The following is a 15,507-nucleotide window of genomic DNA, read 5'->3' on the forward strand; positions in this document are numbered from 1 at the left end:
CCTTGCCATCTGGTATATGCCTATTCTGTGTATACCTCAGTAAGGGTAATTCTCAGTAAGGGAATGCCTTCTAGGGTTCATTTTGCATTGTTTGCAGACATTTTTGGTGTCACAATCCAGTAGGGAGGGCGTAATGCTGACACTTAGTTGGCAGAAGCTAGGGATTTTGCCAGCCATCCTTCAACACACAGTATCGCTCCCTTAGAGCAAAGAATTATCAGGACCAAAATGTCAGTAGTCTCTAGATTGAGAAACCCTGCCTAGCATAGTATTTTGTTATTCAGTACTTCCCTACTAGATATTGAGACCTATCTTATTTGTGTTTGCCTCCCTAAATCTTGATATAGGACCTGTCACTAGCACTGTGACAGATGATCAATAAATATTAAAAAAAAAAAAAGGGAAAGGCATAAAGGAGGTAATTAGGACATATTTTTAAATTTGAGATGAGCAGTCAATGTGTTAACCACTGGCTAATAGCTAATTTCAGTGATTTATCCCCTCCCCCGCTTTTGCCTTTCACTTATACAGCATTTCAGGAATTCCCCAACTTGCCTATTTTTCATTATATTCTTCGGCGAACTTTGCTTCATTTTAAAAATAATATACTGATGTTTTCTTTCATTTTAGTCTTTTTCTATAATGTATCTTGGCCATTATGGAAGTGGTTAAAAAGGGTTCAAAAAATAACCAAATAATTCTGCTTTATTCTCAGAGATTGGTTGGTCAAAATTCAGCAGGCTGTAATGACTTCGACAAATAAAGCAGTTGAATTACAACTACAGGTGAAACAAAATGCGGAAGAATTACAAGACTTTATGAGGGATTTAGAAAACTGGGAAAAAGATATTAAACAAAAGGATACAGAGCTAAGACGACAGAATGGTGTTCCTGAAGAGGTAAAATTCTTAAATTCTTTAGCATCCAGCAAAACTACTTATTTTAAAATAAAGCATAACCTTTTAAAATGTTTTGTGAGAATACAAAAATTGAAGTGATTTGCTTCCTTACCAATTTTTTTTAAATGCTGCTTTTGAAAGTCTTTGTAATAATTGTATTAGCTCCAGTGAGACTTTTTAAGACTTAGTGAATAGTTTAAGACAGACCATGTGAAATTTCTTAGATTAATAGTATTGTAAAGTACGTAGAGGTGTGTGTGTGTGTGTGTGTGTATATTATGTTATATATAATTATACATTTGATGATTTACTAACATGATATTGCCATAGAAATGAACTTAGTGCCTCGGTTTAACCAATGTTTTTCTTACGACAGCGCATTTAAATATGACCCAATTTTGCTTACAGTACTTAATTTATGTGGAGGCATTTCAGTTTGTCATTATGTTACTGCTAATTCATTGTACTAAGGCTGAAGGTTAGGTAGTTTTTGAAATTTGAATTTAGGATTGCAAATTAAATGTGTAATTGAAATACAAAATTAAATTTTCTTGTGACTCAACAATGCTCAACATTCATCAGAGGGCGAATTAAACTTACGAGCATAAATTGTCATAAACAGAGAAGGAAACTTGGCATTTTTAAGTGCTTGAAAATTAAATTTAAAAGTTATTTGAAAATATAATTTAGTGAGAAATTTAAGCATCTTGCAAAAAAGTAATAGAATTTTTTTTCCTCCTAGAATTTACCTCCTATCCGAAATGGGAATTTTAGGAAAAAGAAGAAAGGCAAAGCTAAACAATCTCCTAAAAAAGCCAAAGATGAAAACACAAAAAACAGGATAAAATCTTATGATTATGATGCATGGGCAAAACTTGATGTGGTAAGCTAACTAGTTATAGGCTTCTTAGTATCTGAGTAAAATTTTCTTGGCATTAGCTAAGAGTCATGGAATAAATGACAAATAATGGAGCATTCTTAATGATTGGTTTCTTTCTCTTATAGACTGTTTTATGTGGAATACAAAAATTTAATTACATAGTTCTTCAATTAACTAGACTTTTTTCTCCTTCAGTCCTCTTTCAGTGAATAATAGCTAAAACACTGAATTCTCTCTTTGTTCATATTTTTTCGTCTCTTTTTGTGAAAACATTACCTAATTGTATTTAAGTATAGTATTGTATCAAAACCAGGGGAAACAGGAAATTGACATTGGTACAATGTGTGTATTCTGTGCCATTTTATCACATGTGTACATTTAGGTAATCACCATTGCAATTAAGATACAGAAATATTGATCACAGCAAAAATTCCCTCTTGTTATATCATCTCTAACCCCTAAACAGCCTGAAGTCTAAGATAGTAATATTCTCAGAAAAAAATGACTGCCAGTGTTTTTTATGCTGAACAATCTGAGGCTATATCGCAATAAAAGTAGGTCTATCTTGGTCATCCTGGGAAGATGGGCTTTACACTCAAGATCAGGGATAGCAAATGATGAGTGCATGCCTACTGTCACTTACATATGACACACAGTACAACAGAATTAATTACTGCTAGTACTCTGCTTCAGAACTCTCTATGTGGTATCTAAGCAGCCACTGTCAACTTAGCCTGTGAAAGCGGACCTGTTGGATAGCCTTATTCTAGACTCTGACCCACCTTACAGGTTGATTTGGGATATGCATTTCTTTTTGATCTTTTTAGTGTTTAATATGTAATGCTCAATTCATACAAAAGGATATAAATGTGCAAAACCACAATAATAAAGTAAATACATATGTGTGCATCTAACTTAGAGACTGTACCAGTCCCATTTTAACTGCTATTGAATAGTACGCACTTTCCTTATCCCCTATTCATTTCTTCCCTCTACCCCTAGAGGTAGTCACTATTCTAGGTTTATGCTTATTTTTGCCTTTACATTATCCTGTTTAAAGTTTTTAATGAGACAAAACATAGTCTTAAGTGTACAGCTTCCTTGATTTTTACTTAATATAAATAGCTGAGAAACCACCATCCAGATCAAGATCTAGAACATTTCTGTCATCGCAGAAGCTTCCCTTTTCAGTCAGTTACCTAAACAGTCAGGTAGCAGTATTGTAATCTAATATTGTAGATCCATTTTGCCACTTTTGGGATTTCATAAAAATGTATCCTGTGGTTGCACTCTTTTTGTTGTTTGTTTTTTTCTAGCATTGTTTGAGATTAACTGGCAGTAGCAGCAGTTTCTTTTTTTCATTGCTGATCAGAATTCAGTGAGTGAATATATCTCAATTAGTGTGTCCATTTTCCTATTAATACTCATTTGGGTTGTCTTTTGATGGATATAAGCACCCAGGAAGGTATTTACTGGGTCATATTTTTGTATATACAGTTAGCTTTAGAATACTGCCAGTTTTCCAAATTGGTTTTATTTTTCTTAATGAAACCAAGACTATCTTAAGCGAGCTGGTACTATTATTTAAATATTTTATCTTATGTTTCATTATTGTACCAATGTCAGAGAAGTATGATTTTGGGTCTTGACTTTATTGCTGTTGTAAATAATACTTTCTGACTATTCGATTCTTCATTAAGTATGATACAGTCTGATTTCAATTTTTGTGATTTTAGGTGTTATTAGATAGCATTTTCCTTTTCACAAGTCAATATTTTCTAATAACACCCTTCCTGAAAGGCATCATTTGAGATATGTCTTAGAAAGATGCTTTCTATAAAGTCATTTACTCATTCAACAGATAATGATCAAACTGCTGCTTCGTGTGACCTGTTCCATCATGCTTGTATTAATTGCTTGACATTGTTATTTTAATGTATTTGTGCAAGATAGGGGTATTTCTTCACCATTCCATTCTAGTTCAGGTCTGAGCAACTGCTGTAGTATCCTGCTATCTTCAGTTTCCTATCCATGTCAGCATAGCAGGGTTGGACAAACATGGATTTAATGTTATCACCTTGCAGTTCATGTTTTAATGTTGATTTTATGAAAGTAAGCATATATTTTCTGTTCTTTAATTTGTCACCAATTTGTCCTCTATACATATAAGTTAAAACAGTATGTTACGTATTAAATGCGAAAAGGATTTATGTGTAATGATTATAGTTTTTGTTTAAATGAGCTTAAATGAACTCTCATGATTGCTGGTTTAAAATATCTTACTAAAAATCATTTTTTTATCATATACATAAAATACACGATTTAAAAATTTCTGATGGGTTCCATAGATTATGTATTGCCATGAAAGGAATGTTTGGGTCAAAAGAAACTGGGAATTGCTGGACTAGCATATTCTTTATTATCTTTGGTCAAATCAGCTATATTTTGGAATATACTGAGAGATAGTATAACAGTAACCGAGTGCTCTCTGGAGGAGGAAGATCGCGAGGGTTCACGTCCTGAATTGACTATTGATTCTATACCCAATTCCAGTGTTTGGGAACTCCTCCTCCCTAACCATCCTCCTACTTCCTCCCACTACCAAGCAATTCTACATTACCTGGGTGCTCTACAATTTAATTCTGACACTACTCAGAAATAGCATCAGATTTTATAGTTTAAGGACTCAGTCCTACGAGACTGCCTGCCTTCCACTTCAGATGCCAATTGCAAGTCTAAGTTATTAACTATGCTTTGACCCACTGGATATAAACCAGAGGTTTCTGTGACTCCCTCCTTGGGTTCAATTAATATGCTAGCGTGGTTCACAGAACTCAGTGAACCAGTTTCCTCACCAGCTAACTAGTCTATTATAAAAAGATGTATCTCAGGAACAGCCAGATGGAAGTGATGCTTAGGGCATCGGCATGGAGCTTCTTTGTTCTCTGAGCTTGTTACTCTCCTTGCATGTGGGCACCTACCTGGAAGCTCTCTGAACCCAGAGCCAGTGGGTGGTACTCTTAGCCAACTCAGTTATAGAAGGTGAAGCTTTCTGGATTGCACACCTCTGAGCTGGGGCTGATGGGAAATAGAGGCAGTGTTAAGGTTTTTGGCAGTTAAATTGCTAAACTTTTGGGTATTTAAGCTGCTGGGGCTTTGGCAGTTGAGTTGCTGGGCCTGTGGTGAACAGCTGGAGTATGGGTGTCTGGAGAAGCTGCCAGCTTGCCAAGTGTGGCTTTGCTTTGGGCCTTGGTCTCTGCTTAGTGGATGCTATCTGGGATAGGACACACACCATCTATTCACATGCCAGCCTGTAAATATTTTCTTCCCTCTCTTTTTCTCCCTTTTTCTTATTCTCTTTGTAAATAAATCCTGTATTATTGTTTCATGCTGTTTCTGCTCTTTGTGTCTTGCATTTGTAAATATGGATGAGGACCCATCAACATGATCATCCCCTGGGTTTTAGTATGCTTGATTAATCATTGGTTGCTGATTACACGAGTTTGGGGTAATTTGTAAACTTTTATGGCAAACCTTAACAAGTCTCCCTTAATTTGTGATGTAGGGATGATTTGTAGACTATTAGGAATATAGCTACCTTTATGAGTTCAAAGTCAGATTCTTGGTTTTCTAAGCAAAGATAGCTTTGGGTTACTTTTATAGGCCTTTAGGTCATAGTTTAACAATTTAAATTCTGTTAACAATTTAAGTTCTGTAGAGTGTACAGTAGGTTCTGACAAACTTAAAGCAAAGTGATCTATAACAAAATCAGTTTTACGATAGGCTAACTGATATTAGCTTCCTATGGTACATTTCTGATCACAAAAACTTTACCAAACTTCTAAGTAAAAACCCAAACACTTCTAATATGAAACAGTGATTTTTATTCATTGTCATTTTCCAACCTATTTATCCAGTTCAGTCTCAGGTGGCAGGAGCCTGTTCTGCCATGCAGAGTGCCCTCACACACATACCCACACTCATGCAGACTTGAACTCAGACACATCAATGAGTCTGACATGCATATCTTTGGGATGTGGGAGGAAATTGAAATACCTGCAGAAAACACACAAAGACATGGGGAAGAACATGCAAACTCCACATAGACAGGGGCCCGGATGGAAACCACTTATTTTTTTCTCATCGGTGTTATAGTGAAATGACATTATTCAAAGACCTGCGGAAATTTTTGAGGTTTTTTTAAATTGTAATGTAGCTATTTGCATTGTTCTACTTATTTTAGGACAGTATCCTTGATGAGCTTGACAAAGAAGAAAGTACTCATGAGTCTGTGTCTCAAGAATCAGAGTCAGAAGAAGATGGAATTCGTGTAGATTCACAGAAGGCTCTTGCTCTAAAAGAAAAGGTATTCTTTAGGTTAGCTTTAGCTTCCTGTAGGTGAACAGTGTATGTAGAAAATCATGTGGATCCCAAGATTTCTTCATTATAGTTTAGGGGCTTTTCATATTTTTAAGTTGTTGGTTAATATCCCTGTCAGGATGCAGTGTAGGATAGTAATTAGGAGTAGAAGCTCTGGAATCAGATTGTCTGAGTTCAGATCCTGTGATAAGTTCTTTAAATTGCCTACATCTCAGTTTCCTCAGTTGTAAAATAAGATGCATATTATTACTAAATCTCAGCTGTTGTGCCTATTAAATTAATTACTATATGTAAAGTGCTTGGACCCTACAAAGTTGTTCCAGGATTTAAGTAGTAGACTGAAGTAATGTGAAACCCATATGTGGTTCTTGGCTTGAATATTATATTGCAGTCCTACTTATCACAGATCATCTTTGCTTACTTTTTGGAATATTCACTTCTCCCTGAGGGAGGCCTTACCATTTATAAAACTATATTGCATTTCAAAATGTTAGAATTCTTTTTTTGGATTAAAACTTTTATAACATTTCTGTAGGTTATTATTGTCAGTAGAAGTATATAATGCTATATACTTTTTACTCATCTTTCTGCTATGGCTCCCAAATTGTGCCATACTCTGAATGTGTAGGGAATTTCAGTTCTTTTAAAAAGGCCATTTTGCTTAATTTTCTTTTTTTATTAGCCTTGATCATATGGCTAATAAACTAGAAGGATATGCATAAAATTGAAAGACAATGGGTCTGGAATTCTGTGCAGTATATATCTGATTCATGTCTTTTCAGGGCAATAAATATTTTAAACAAGGAAAATACGATGAAGCAATTGAATGCTACACCAAAGGCATGGATGCTGATCCGTATAACCCGGTGTTACCAACAAACAGAGCATCTGCATACTTTAGATTGAAAAAGTAAGGCTTGTGAATATTTTATGGAAATATATGAACACTGAGTTTAAAAAAAAAATCTTTCATGATACAGTATGGGAAAGATTGAAAATATGCTTATCTTTGCAATTGCAAGTTATTACAACTTACTCCTTTTTATTGTTTTGTTGTTTTAAACACTTTGATGCTCAAACTATGTCCCTTAACTCACTTTACTTTTACCTCTAAAAATTGAATAATGGTATTCCTTATCTAATTCATAAAAGAAAAATTCAGAGGGGTAAATTTTTTTAGAAATTAATTTCCTTCCATTTTTTGAAGACCTGTCTGCTGTTTAACACAGAGAAAGAATATCACTAGTGACAAATTTATTTACTTTTAAGTCATAACTGACCTTTTAAATATATATTGTTGAAGAACATTATGTGTTATTGTCTTATCATAAGCAGGGAACTGACCAACTTTTCATAAGAATTTTTTTTTAAGATTTATTTATTTATGCATACAAGAACTGGGGTGTAAGCCAGAAGTGCAGGAGGGTGAGAAGATTCACCAGAGAGAGTAGGGAGCAGAACAGGCAGATCCACTGAAATACACTGCTGACGGGAGCAGCGGGCGAGGCAGGAGAGGTCTGCTGCACCATGTGGGTCAGCTCCCTGGCCTGCTGGGTATCGAACTTGTGCTGCAGTGGCTGGTGATAGCCTGACTCACTGTCTTTAATCCCCGTGCCACCAGAGAGGCCCAATCATAAGAATTTTTTTAAAGACATACAACCTATCAAAGGTGACTTTTACTGTTTTAATTATATTTTAATTCTTATTTGAAAGTACAAATTACATTGTGTCTGAATTTTCACTATTTAAACAGCATGTTTTTCGGTCTTTAAGAAGTATGATGTCAATACCCTGACAAATTTTTATAATATTAATATCTACAATATATGTAAATTATGAAGAATAATTTTATTTATTTATTTTTAAATAATAAATTTTATTTTTATATTCCCCATACAATTGCAACCCCCCCATTCTGATCCCAATCCCTCCCCTCCCGCCCCCCACCCCCTCAAAAGTGTCTCTGTTTCATAGTTTTTTGTTGATTTTGATTTTCACTTTCTTATAGTTATTCATTTTCCTGGTCCCTTATTTAAGTTTTCTAGATTCCTGCTATGAGTGAGACCATCCGGTATTTTTCTTTTTCTTTTTGGCTTATTTTGCTGAGCATGATCCCTTCCAGCGCCATCCATGTTGCTGCAAATTGCATGTGTTTATCTTTTTTGAATGCTGAGTAATATTCCATGGTGTATATGTACCACATCTTCTTGATCCAGTCATCTATTTTTGGGCATTTGGGCTGTTTCCAAAGCTTAGCTATTGTAAATAGTGCTGCTATAAACATAGGGGTGCAGGTGTTCTTTGGAATTGATGTTTCTGTGTCCTTTGGGTAAATACCTAGGAGTGGAATTGCTGGATCATATGGAAGCTCTATGTTTAGTAGGTCCAGAAATCTCCACACAGCTCTCCATAGTGGCTGGACCAGTTTGCACTCCCACCAACAGTGCAGGAGTGTTCCTTTTTCTCCACACCCTCGCCAACATTTGTTGTTGCTAGTTTTTTTAATATGTGCCATTCTCACTGGTGTAAGATGGTATCTCATGGTAGTTTTGATTTGCATTTCCCTGATTACAAGTGATGTTGAACATTTTTTCATATGCCTGTTGGCCATTTGCCTTTCCTCTTCAGAGAAGTTTCTTTTTAGCTCTTCTGCCCATTTTTTGACTGGATTATTTTCTTTGTTGTTGAGTCTCATCAGCTCTTTGCAGATTTTTGTGATCAGTCCTTTATCATTAGTGTTGTGTGCAAAAATGTTCTCCCAGTCGGTGGGGTTTCTCTTTGTGTTTGTTATTGTCTCTTTTGCTGTGCAGAAGCTCTTTAATTTGATGTAGTCCCAGCTGTTTATCTTTGCCTTCACTATCACTGCTTTGGGTGATGTGTCTGTAAAGATGTCTTTGATGTGCAAATCACGTAGTGTTTTGCCTATATTTCCTGGTTTCAGGTCTTATGTCTAGTTCTTTAATCCATTTTGAGTTGATTTTTGTGTATGGTGTGAGGTAGTGGTCAAGCTTCATTCCTTTGCATGTAGCGACCCAGTTTTCCCAGCACCATTTATTGAACAAACTTTCTTTGCTCCAATGCATAGTCTTTGCTCCTTTGTCAAAGATTAGTTGACCATAAATCTGTGGGTTTATTTCTGGATTTTCTATTCGATTCCATTGGTCTGTATGTCTGTTCTTGTTCCAAATCCATGCAGTTTTGATGATTATGGCTTTGTAGTATAGTTTGAAGTCTGGGAGGGTGATGCCTCCATTCCCTTCTTTTTTTTTCAGGAGAGCTTTGGCTATTTGGGGTTTTTTGTGATTCCATATGAATTTCATCAATAATTGTTCTATTTCTTTGAAGAATGACATTGAAATTTTGATTGGAATAGCATTGAATCTGTATATTGCTTTTGGTAGGATGGCCATTTTAATAATGTTTATTCTTCCAATCCATGAGCAGGGCATGTCTTTCCATTTCTTTGTGTCTTCTTCTATTTCTTTTAACAGTGTTTTATAGATTTCATGAAGAATAATTTTAAATAAACCCAGATGAACCCATCACCCAGTTTAAGAACTATAACATTACTGTTATCTTTGGAACTACTTTGTTACTACTTTCCTAAATGATCTTTGCCTCCCTCTCAGTAAACTGCTGTCATGAATTGTATACTTAATATTTTGATTTAAAAAATAAAGTATGGGGCCTCCCCGGTGGCACAGCGGTTGAGCACTGGGCTGCGAAGCTGCCTCTGCAGTGCCGGTTTGATTCCCGGCCAGCCGGCGAGGGTCCCACATGGTGTGTAGACCTCGCCTGCCACTCCCGCTGCTCCCCTCAGCAGTGTATTTTGTCAGTCTGCCTGTTCTGCTCCCCGCTCTGGTGAATTCTCTCACCCTCCCACGCTTCTGACCGTACCCAGTGCTTGTATAAATAAATAAATAAATCTTATAAAAAAAAAGTATGTATTCCAAAATAATTTATTGATTTGCTTATTTTTTTTTAAGATTTTTTTTTTTTTAATGCAAGAACTGGGGTATAGGCCATAGGTGCGGAAGGGTGAGAGAATTCACCAGAGACAGAGTGGGGAACAGAACAGGCAAATGGACCAAAAACACTGCTGAGAGGAGCAGCGGGTGAGACAGGAGAGGTCTGCTGCGCCATGTGGGTATCTCCCTGGCCGGCCGGGAATCGAACCCGCACTGCAGAGGCTGCGCACAGCTTCACAGCGCTGTGCTCAACCTGCTGCGCCACTGGGAAGGCCCCAGATTTGCTTATTTTTGAACTTTAATTATAACATAATGTAGTCTTCTGTATCTTGCCTATTTCTTTGATTACTGTACTGCTCAGATTTATATTTTGCATATATAGCTGTATCTCTGTATTTTCACTGTTATGTACAGTTCCTTTTAAGGAATGTACCATTATGTAGCAACCCTCCTGTTGCTGGGTTGTTGGTTGGTTCCTTCTTTTTTTCTCCTCCCTCCCCTACTCTCCTCCTCTCTCTACCTCCTGCTCTCTTTTCCTTCCTTATCTGAAATAGTGATACTATGAACATTTTTGTACATGTTTCCCAATGCTGGATCATGGGGTATATACATGTTCTACTTTACATGGTGGTTACTAGTTATTACACAAATAGTTGTACAAGTTTGTTCCATTTAGTATAAAAGAAAGCTTGTTCTGGATTTTTACCAATGCTGGTATAATAGAACTTCTTAATCTAGTGGATCTAAAATGGCAGCATTCTCTGGCCTTAATTTAAATTTTAACAGTGGTCTCACTCATAGCAGGAATTTAGAAAACCTGAATAAGAGACCAGGAAAAATACTAATCAATACAAAGCAAGAATCAAAATCAACAAGCATCTATAAACCAGAGACACACTACCAGGAAGCGGGGGTGGTGGCGGTGGCTGGGGGTGCAGGGGTGCACGTGCGCGCGCTATGGAGAGTATAACCAAAATGAAAATGCATACATAGTGCAAAGATGAAAAATGATGTAAGAATTATATAAAATAAAATATTAAAAAAATAAATTTTAACAAATTTCTTAATCAGGTTCAGTAACATATTTACTCACTACTTTTTTTTGTGAATTGTCTACTTTTGCCCATTTTCTGTTGCCCTGATTTTCTGTTAAGTTTTAAGACACCATTTTTCGGCACTAATCCTTTAGTCTTTATACTAATTATATTTTCCCAATTTGTAGCTTCTTTTTTTTTTTTTTTTTTTTTGAAGATATATATGCACTTCCATTATTTTATTTTATTTTATTTTTTTTAATAAATTTTATTGTTATATTCCCCATACAATTGCAACCCCCCCATTCTGACCCCAATCCCTCCCCTCCGACCCCCGCCCCCCTAAAAGTGTCTCTGGTTCATAGTTTTTTGTTGATTTTGATTTTCACTTTCTTATAGTTATTCATTTTCCTGGTCCCTTATTTAAGTTTTCTAGATTCCTGCTATGAGTGAGACCATCCGGTATTTTTCTTTTTCTTTTTGGCTTATTTCGCTGAGCATGATCCCTTCCAGCGCCATCCATGTTGCTGCAAATTGCATGTGTTTATCTTTTTTGAATGCTGAGTAATATTCCATGGTATATATGTACCACATCTTCTTGATCCAGTCATCTATTTTTGGGCATTTGGGTTGTTTCCAAAGCTTAGCTATTGTAAACAGTGCTGCTATAAACATAGGGGTGCAGGTGTTCTTTGGAATTGATGTTTCTGTGTCCTTTGGGTAAATTCCTAGGAGTGGAATTGCTGGATCATATGGAAGCTCTATGTTTAGTAGGTCCAGAAATCTCCATACAGCTTTCCACAGTGGTTGGACCAGTTTGCACTCCCACCAACAGTGCAGAAGAGTTCCTTTTTCTCCACACCCTCGCCAACATTTGTTGTTGCTAGCTTTTTTAATATGTGCCATTCTCACTGGTGTAAGATGGTATCTCATGGTAGTTTTGATTTGCATTTCCCTGATGACAAGTGATGTTGAACATTTTTTCATATGCCTGTTGGCCATTTGTATTTCCTCTTCAGAGAAGTTTCTTTTTAGCTCTTCTGCCCATTTTTTGACTGGATTATTTTCTTTGTTGTTGTTGAGTCTCAAAGGCTCTTTACAGATTTTTGTGATCAGTCCTTTATCATTAGTGTTGGGTGCGAAAATGTTCTCCCAGTTGGTGGGGTTTCTCTTTGTTTTTGTTATTGTCTCTTTTGCTGTGCAAAAGCTATTTAATTTGATGTAGTCCCAGCTGTTTATCTTTGCCTTCACTATCACTGCTTTGGGTGATGTGTCTGTAAAGATGTCTTTGATGTGCAAATCACGTAGTGTTTCGCCTATATTTCCTTCTATATATTTTATGGTTTCAGGTCTTATGTCTAGTTCTTTAATCCATTTTGAGTTGATTTTTGTGTATGGTGTGAGGTGGTGGTCAAGCTTCATTCTTTTGCATGTAGCGACCCAGTTTTCCCAGCACCATTTATTGAACAAACTTTCTTTGCTCCAATGCATATTCTTTGCTCCTTTGTCAAAGATTAGTTGACCATAAATCTGTGGGTTTATTTCTGGATTTTCTATTCGATTCCATTGGTCTGTATGTCTGTTCTTGTTCCAATACCATGCAGTTTTGATGGTTATGGCTTTGTAGTATAGTTTGAAGTCTGGGAGTGTGATGCCTCCATTCCCTTCTTTTTTTTTCAGGAGAGCTTTGGCTATTCGGGGTTTTTTGTGATTCCATATGAATTTCATCAATAATTGTTCTATTTCTTTGAAGAATGACATTGAAATTTTGATTGGAATAGCATTGAATCTGTATATTGCTTTTGGAAGGATGGCCATTTTAATAATGTTTATTCTTCCAATCCATGAGCAGGGGATGTCTCTCCATTTCTTTGTGTCTTCTTCTATTTCTTTTAACAGTGTTTTATAGTTTTCTTTGTATAGGTCCTTTACCTCTTTTGTTAGATTTATTCCCAAATATTTGATTTTTTTTGTTTCAATAACAAAAGGGATGGTCTCTTTGATTTCTTCTTCTTCAGATTTATTGTTTGTGTATAGGAAGGCTACTGACTTTTGCGTGTTGATTTTGTATCCTGCCACTTTACTGAACTGATTGATGAGTTGAATTAGCTTTTCTGTGGAGTTTTTGGGGTTCTCTATGTATAATATCATATCGTCTGCAAATAGTGATCGTTTGACTTCTTCTTTTCCTATTTGGATTCCTTGGATGTCTTTCTCTTGTCTTATTGCCCTGGCTAGGACTTCCAGTATTATATTGAAAAGTAATGGTGAGAGTGGACATCCTTGTCTTGTTCCAGATCTTAATGGAATTGCTTTCAGCTTTTCACCATTGAGAATGATACTGGCTGTTGGCTTGTCATAGATGGCCTTTATGATGTTGAGGTATGTTCCTTGTATCCCAAGAATTTCAAGGGCTTTTATCATGAATGGGTGTTGCACTTTGTCGAAAGCTTTCTCAGCATCTATTGATATTATCATATGGTTTTTATATTTCTTTTTGTTGATGTGTTGGATAATGTTGATTGATTTTCGGATGTTAAACCATCCTTGTGCCCCTGGAATGAATCCAACTTGGTCGTGGTGAATTATCTTATGGATACATTGTTGGATTCTGATAGCTAAAATTTTATTGAGGATTTTTGCATCAGTGTTCATTAGGGAGATTGGCCTGTAGTTTTCCTTTTTTGTGTTGTCCTTGTTCGGTTTTGGTATTAGTGTAATGTTGGCTTCATAAAACGTGTTTGGTATTGTCCCTTCCTTCTCAATTTTTTGGAAGAGTTTGTGAAGGATAGGCACTAATTCGTCTCTGAATGTTTGGTAGAATTCATTTGTAAATCCATCAGGTCCTGGGCTTTTGTTTTTGGGGAGGTTTTTTATTACCATTTCAATTTCGCTAATTGTAATTGGTCTGTTTAGGTGTTCTGTAGCTTCTTATTCTATGAAGTCTTGATGTACAGAAATTCTTAATTGTAATATTTCAATTAATTTTTTTAAAGATTTACACTTTAAAAAAATGACTTGTTCAGAAAAGTTTCCTTCTGTGAGTTCGTAAGTCTCCTATTTTTTTCCCAAAGGTTTTTATGTTTTTCACATTCAAGTCATTTTATATATGCTGAAGACAGGATTCCGATTTCATTGCTTTCCATATGAGTATTCAGATAGCTCCAGTCCTTTTTATTCAATATCCTTACTTTCCCCATGGAGCTATCATGCCACCATTGCCAAATGTCAAGTTTGAATGGATCTCATTCTCATCTCTCTATTCTTTATATTGGTCTGTTGTCTATTCCTGTACTTGTTCCATACTGTCTTCAACCACTGTAGCCTTAAATTATAATAATCTTAATATTTGACATAGGCTATCTTCTCTTTTTATTCTTCAGTAATGTCTTTTGTATTCATGAACATTTGCTTATCAATATAATTAATTTTAGGATCATTGTGTCAAATTCCTTGAAAAATTCTATTGGGATTATAATTACAGTTGCATTGGATTTATAGATAAGCTTGGAGAGGATTATATTATGTTACTGTGCCTTACTATATAGGAATATGTGATATTTCCACTCAAGTTGTCATTAAAGTCTTTGGAGATTATCTTGCAGTTTTCTGCATATGGGTCTTGCACATCTTTTGTTAGATTTTTGCTGCTGAAGGCAGCCACTTGGCCAAGCCTTCATTATTTTTAACAATATGTCTAGATTGTTTTGTGCTTTTTAGGTATACTGTCATGTCATCTGAGAGTGTCTAGTCTTTTTCCACTGTTTTTTCTATCTTGTGTTGTTGCAGTGGCCAGGATTCTAGTACAGTACAGAAAAAGAGCAGTGATTCTTATTCCTTTATTTAAGGAGAATGTTACTTGCATCTCACCATCAAGAATTACCGTTTTTTAGTAGGCTTGACTGTGAAAGGGAGTTGGGAAGCAAGCCTCAATTGGGAGATAAAAGCCCACTTTCAGGGATTTCAGAAACAAATTCAGAAGTTTAGGTTTAATGAGAGATTTTTGTTTTAAACTTTATTCTCATTTTTTGAAATTGCAGGTTTGCTGTTGCTGAATCTGATTGTAATTTAGCCGTTGCCTTGAATAGAAGTTATACAAAAGCCTATGCAAGACGAGGTGCTGCTCGATTTGCTTTGCAAAAATTAGAGGATGCCAAGAAAGGTATTAATATTTTCCCAAGTTGTCATATTTAAAAAATTCTTTAATAGTTTAACAAATACTCTACAAGGAATACTAGATAGTCACAATTACTGTCAGAGAGGTTTCTGTATTTGAATGATGCTCATTTTTGCAATTTAAAAGGTATCTTGATATTTTGGGAAAGAATGTGTTATTTGCTACCAGG

The 15,507-nt window shown here is 35.8% G+C and overlaps 1 protein-coding gene across 2 annotated transcripts in view; it reads left to right on the forward strand.

The window, feature by feature from the left end:
- Window positions 1–746: 746 nt before the first annotated feature.
- RPAP3 (RNA polymerase II associated protein 3) overlaps window positions 747–15,507 on the forward strand; it is a gene marked incomplete at both ends in the record, with an annotated part of 35,449 nt that continues 20,688 nt past the window's right edge. For both annotated transcript variants that reach the window (XM_084254767.1, XM_084254768.1), the window contains 5 exons: window positions 747–899; window positions 1,642–1,782; window positions 6,023–6,145; window positions 6,942–7,069; window positions 15,202–15,323. In XM_084254767.1, the coding sequence (XP_084110893.1) occupies window positions 747–899; window positions 1,642–1,782; window positions 6,023–6,145; window positions 6,942–7,069; window positions 15,202–15,323 (667 nt within the window). The remainder of the gene's footprint in view (window positions 900–1,641; window positions 1,783–6,022; window positions 6,146–6,941; window positions 7,070–15,201; window positions 15,324–15,507) is intronic.

Source organism: Talpa europaea (assembly GCF_964194135.1).
Source record: "Talpa europaea genome assembly, chromosome: 15".
NCBI lineage: Eukaryota > Metazoa > Chordata > Mammalia > Eulipotyphla > Talpidae > Talpa > Talpa europaea.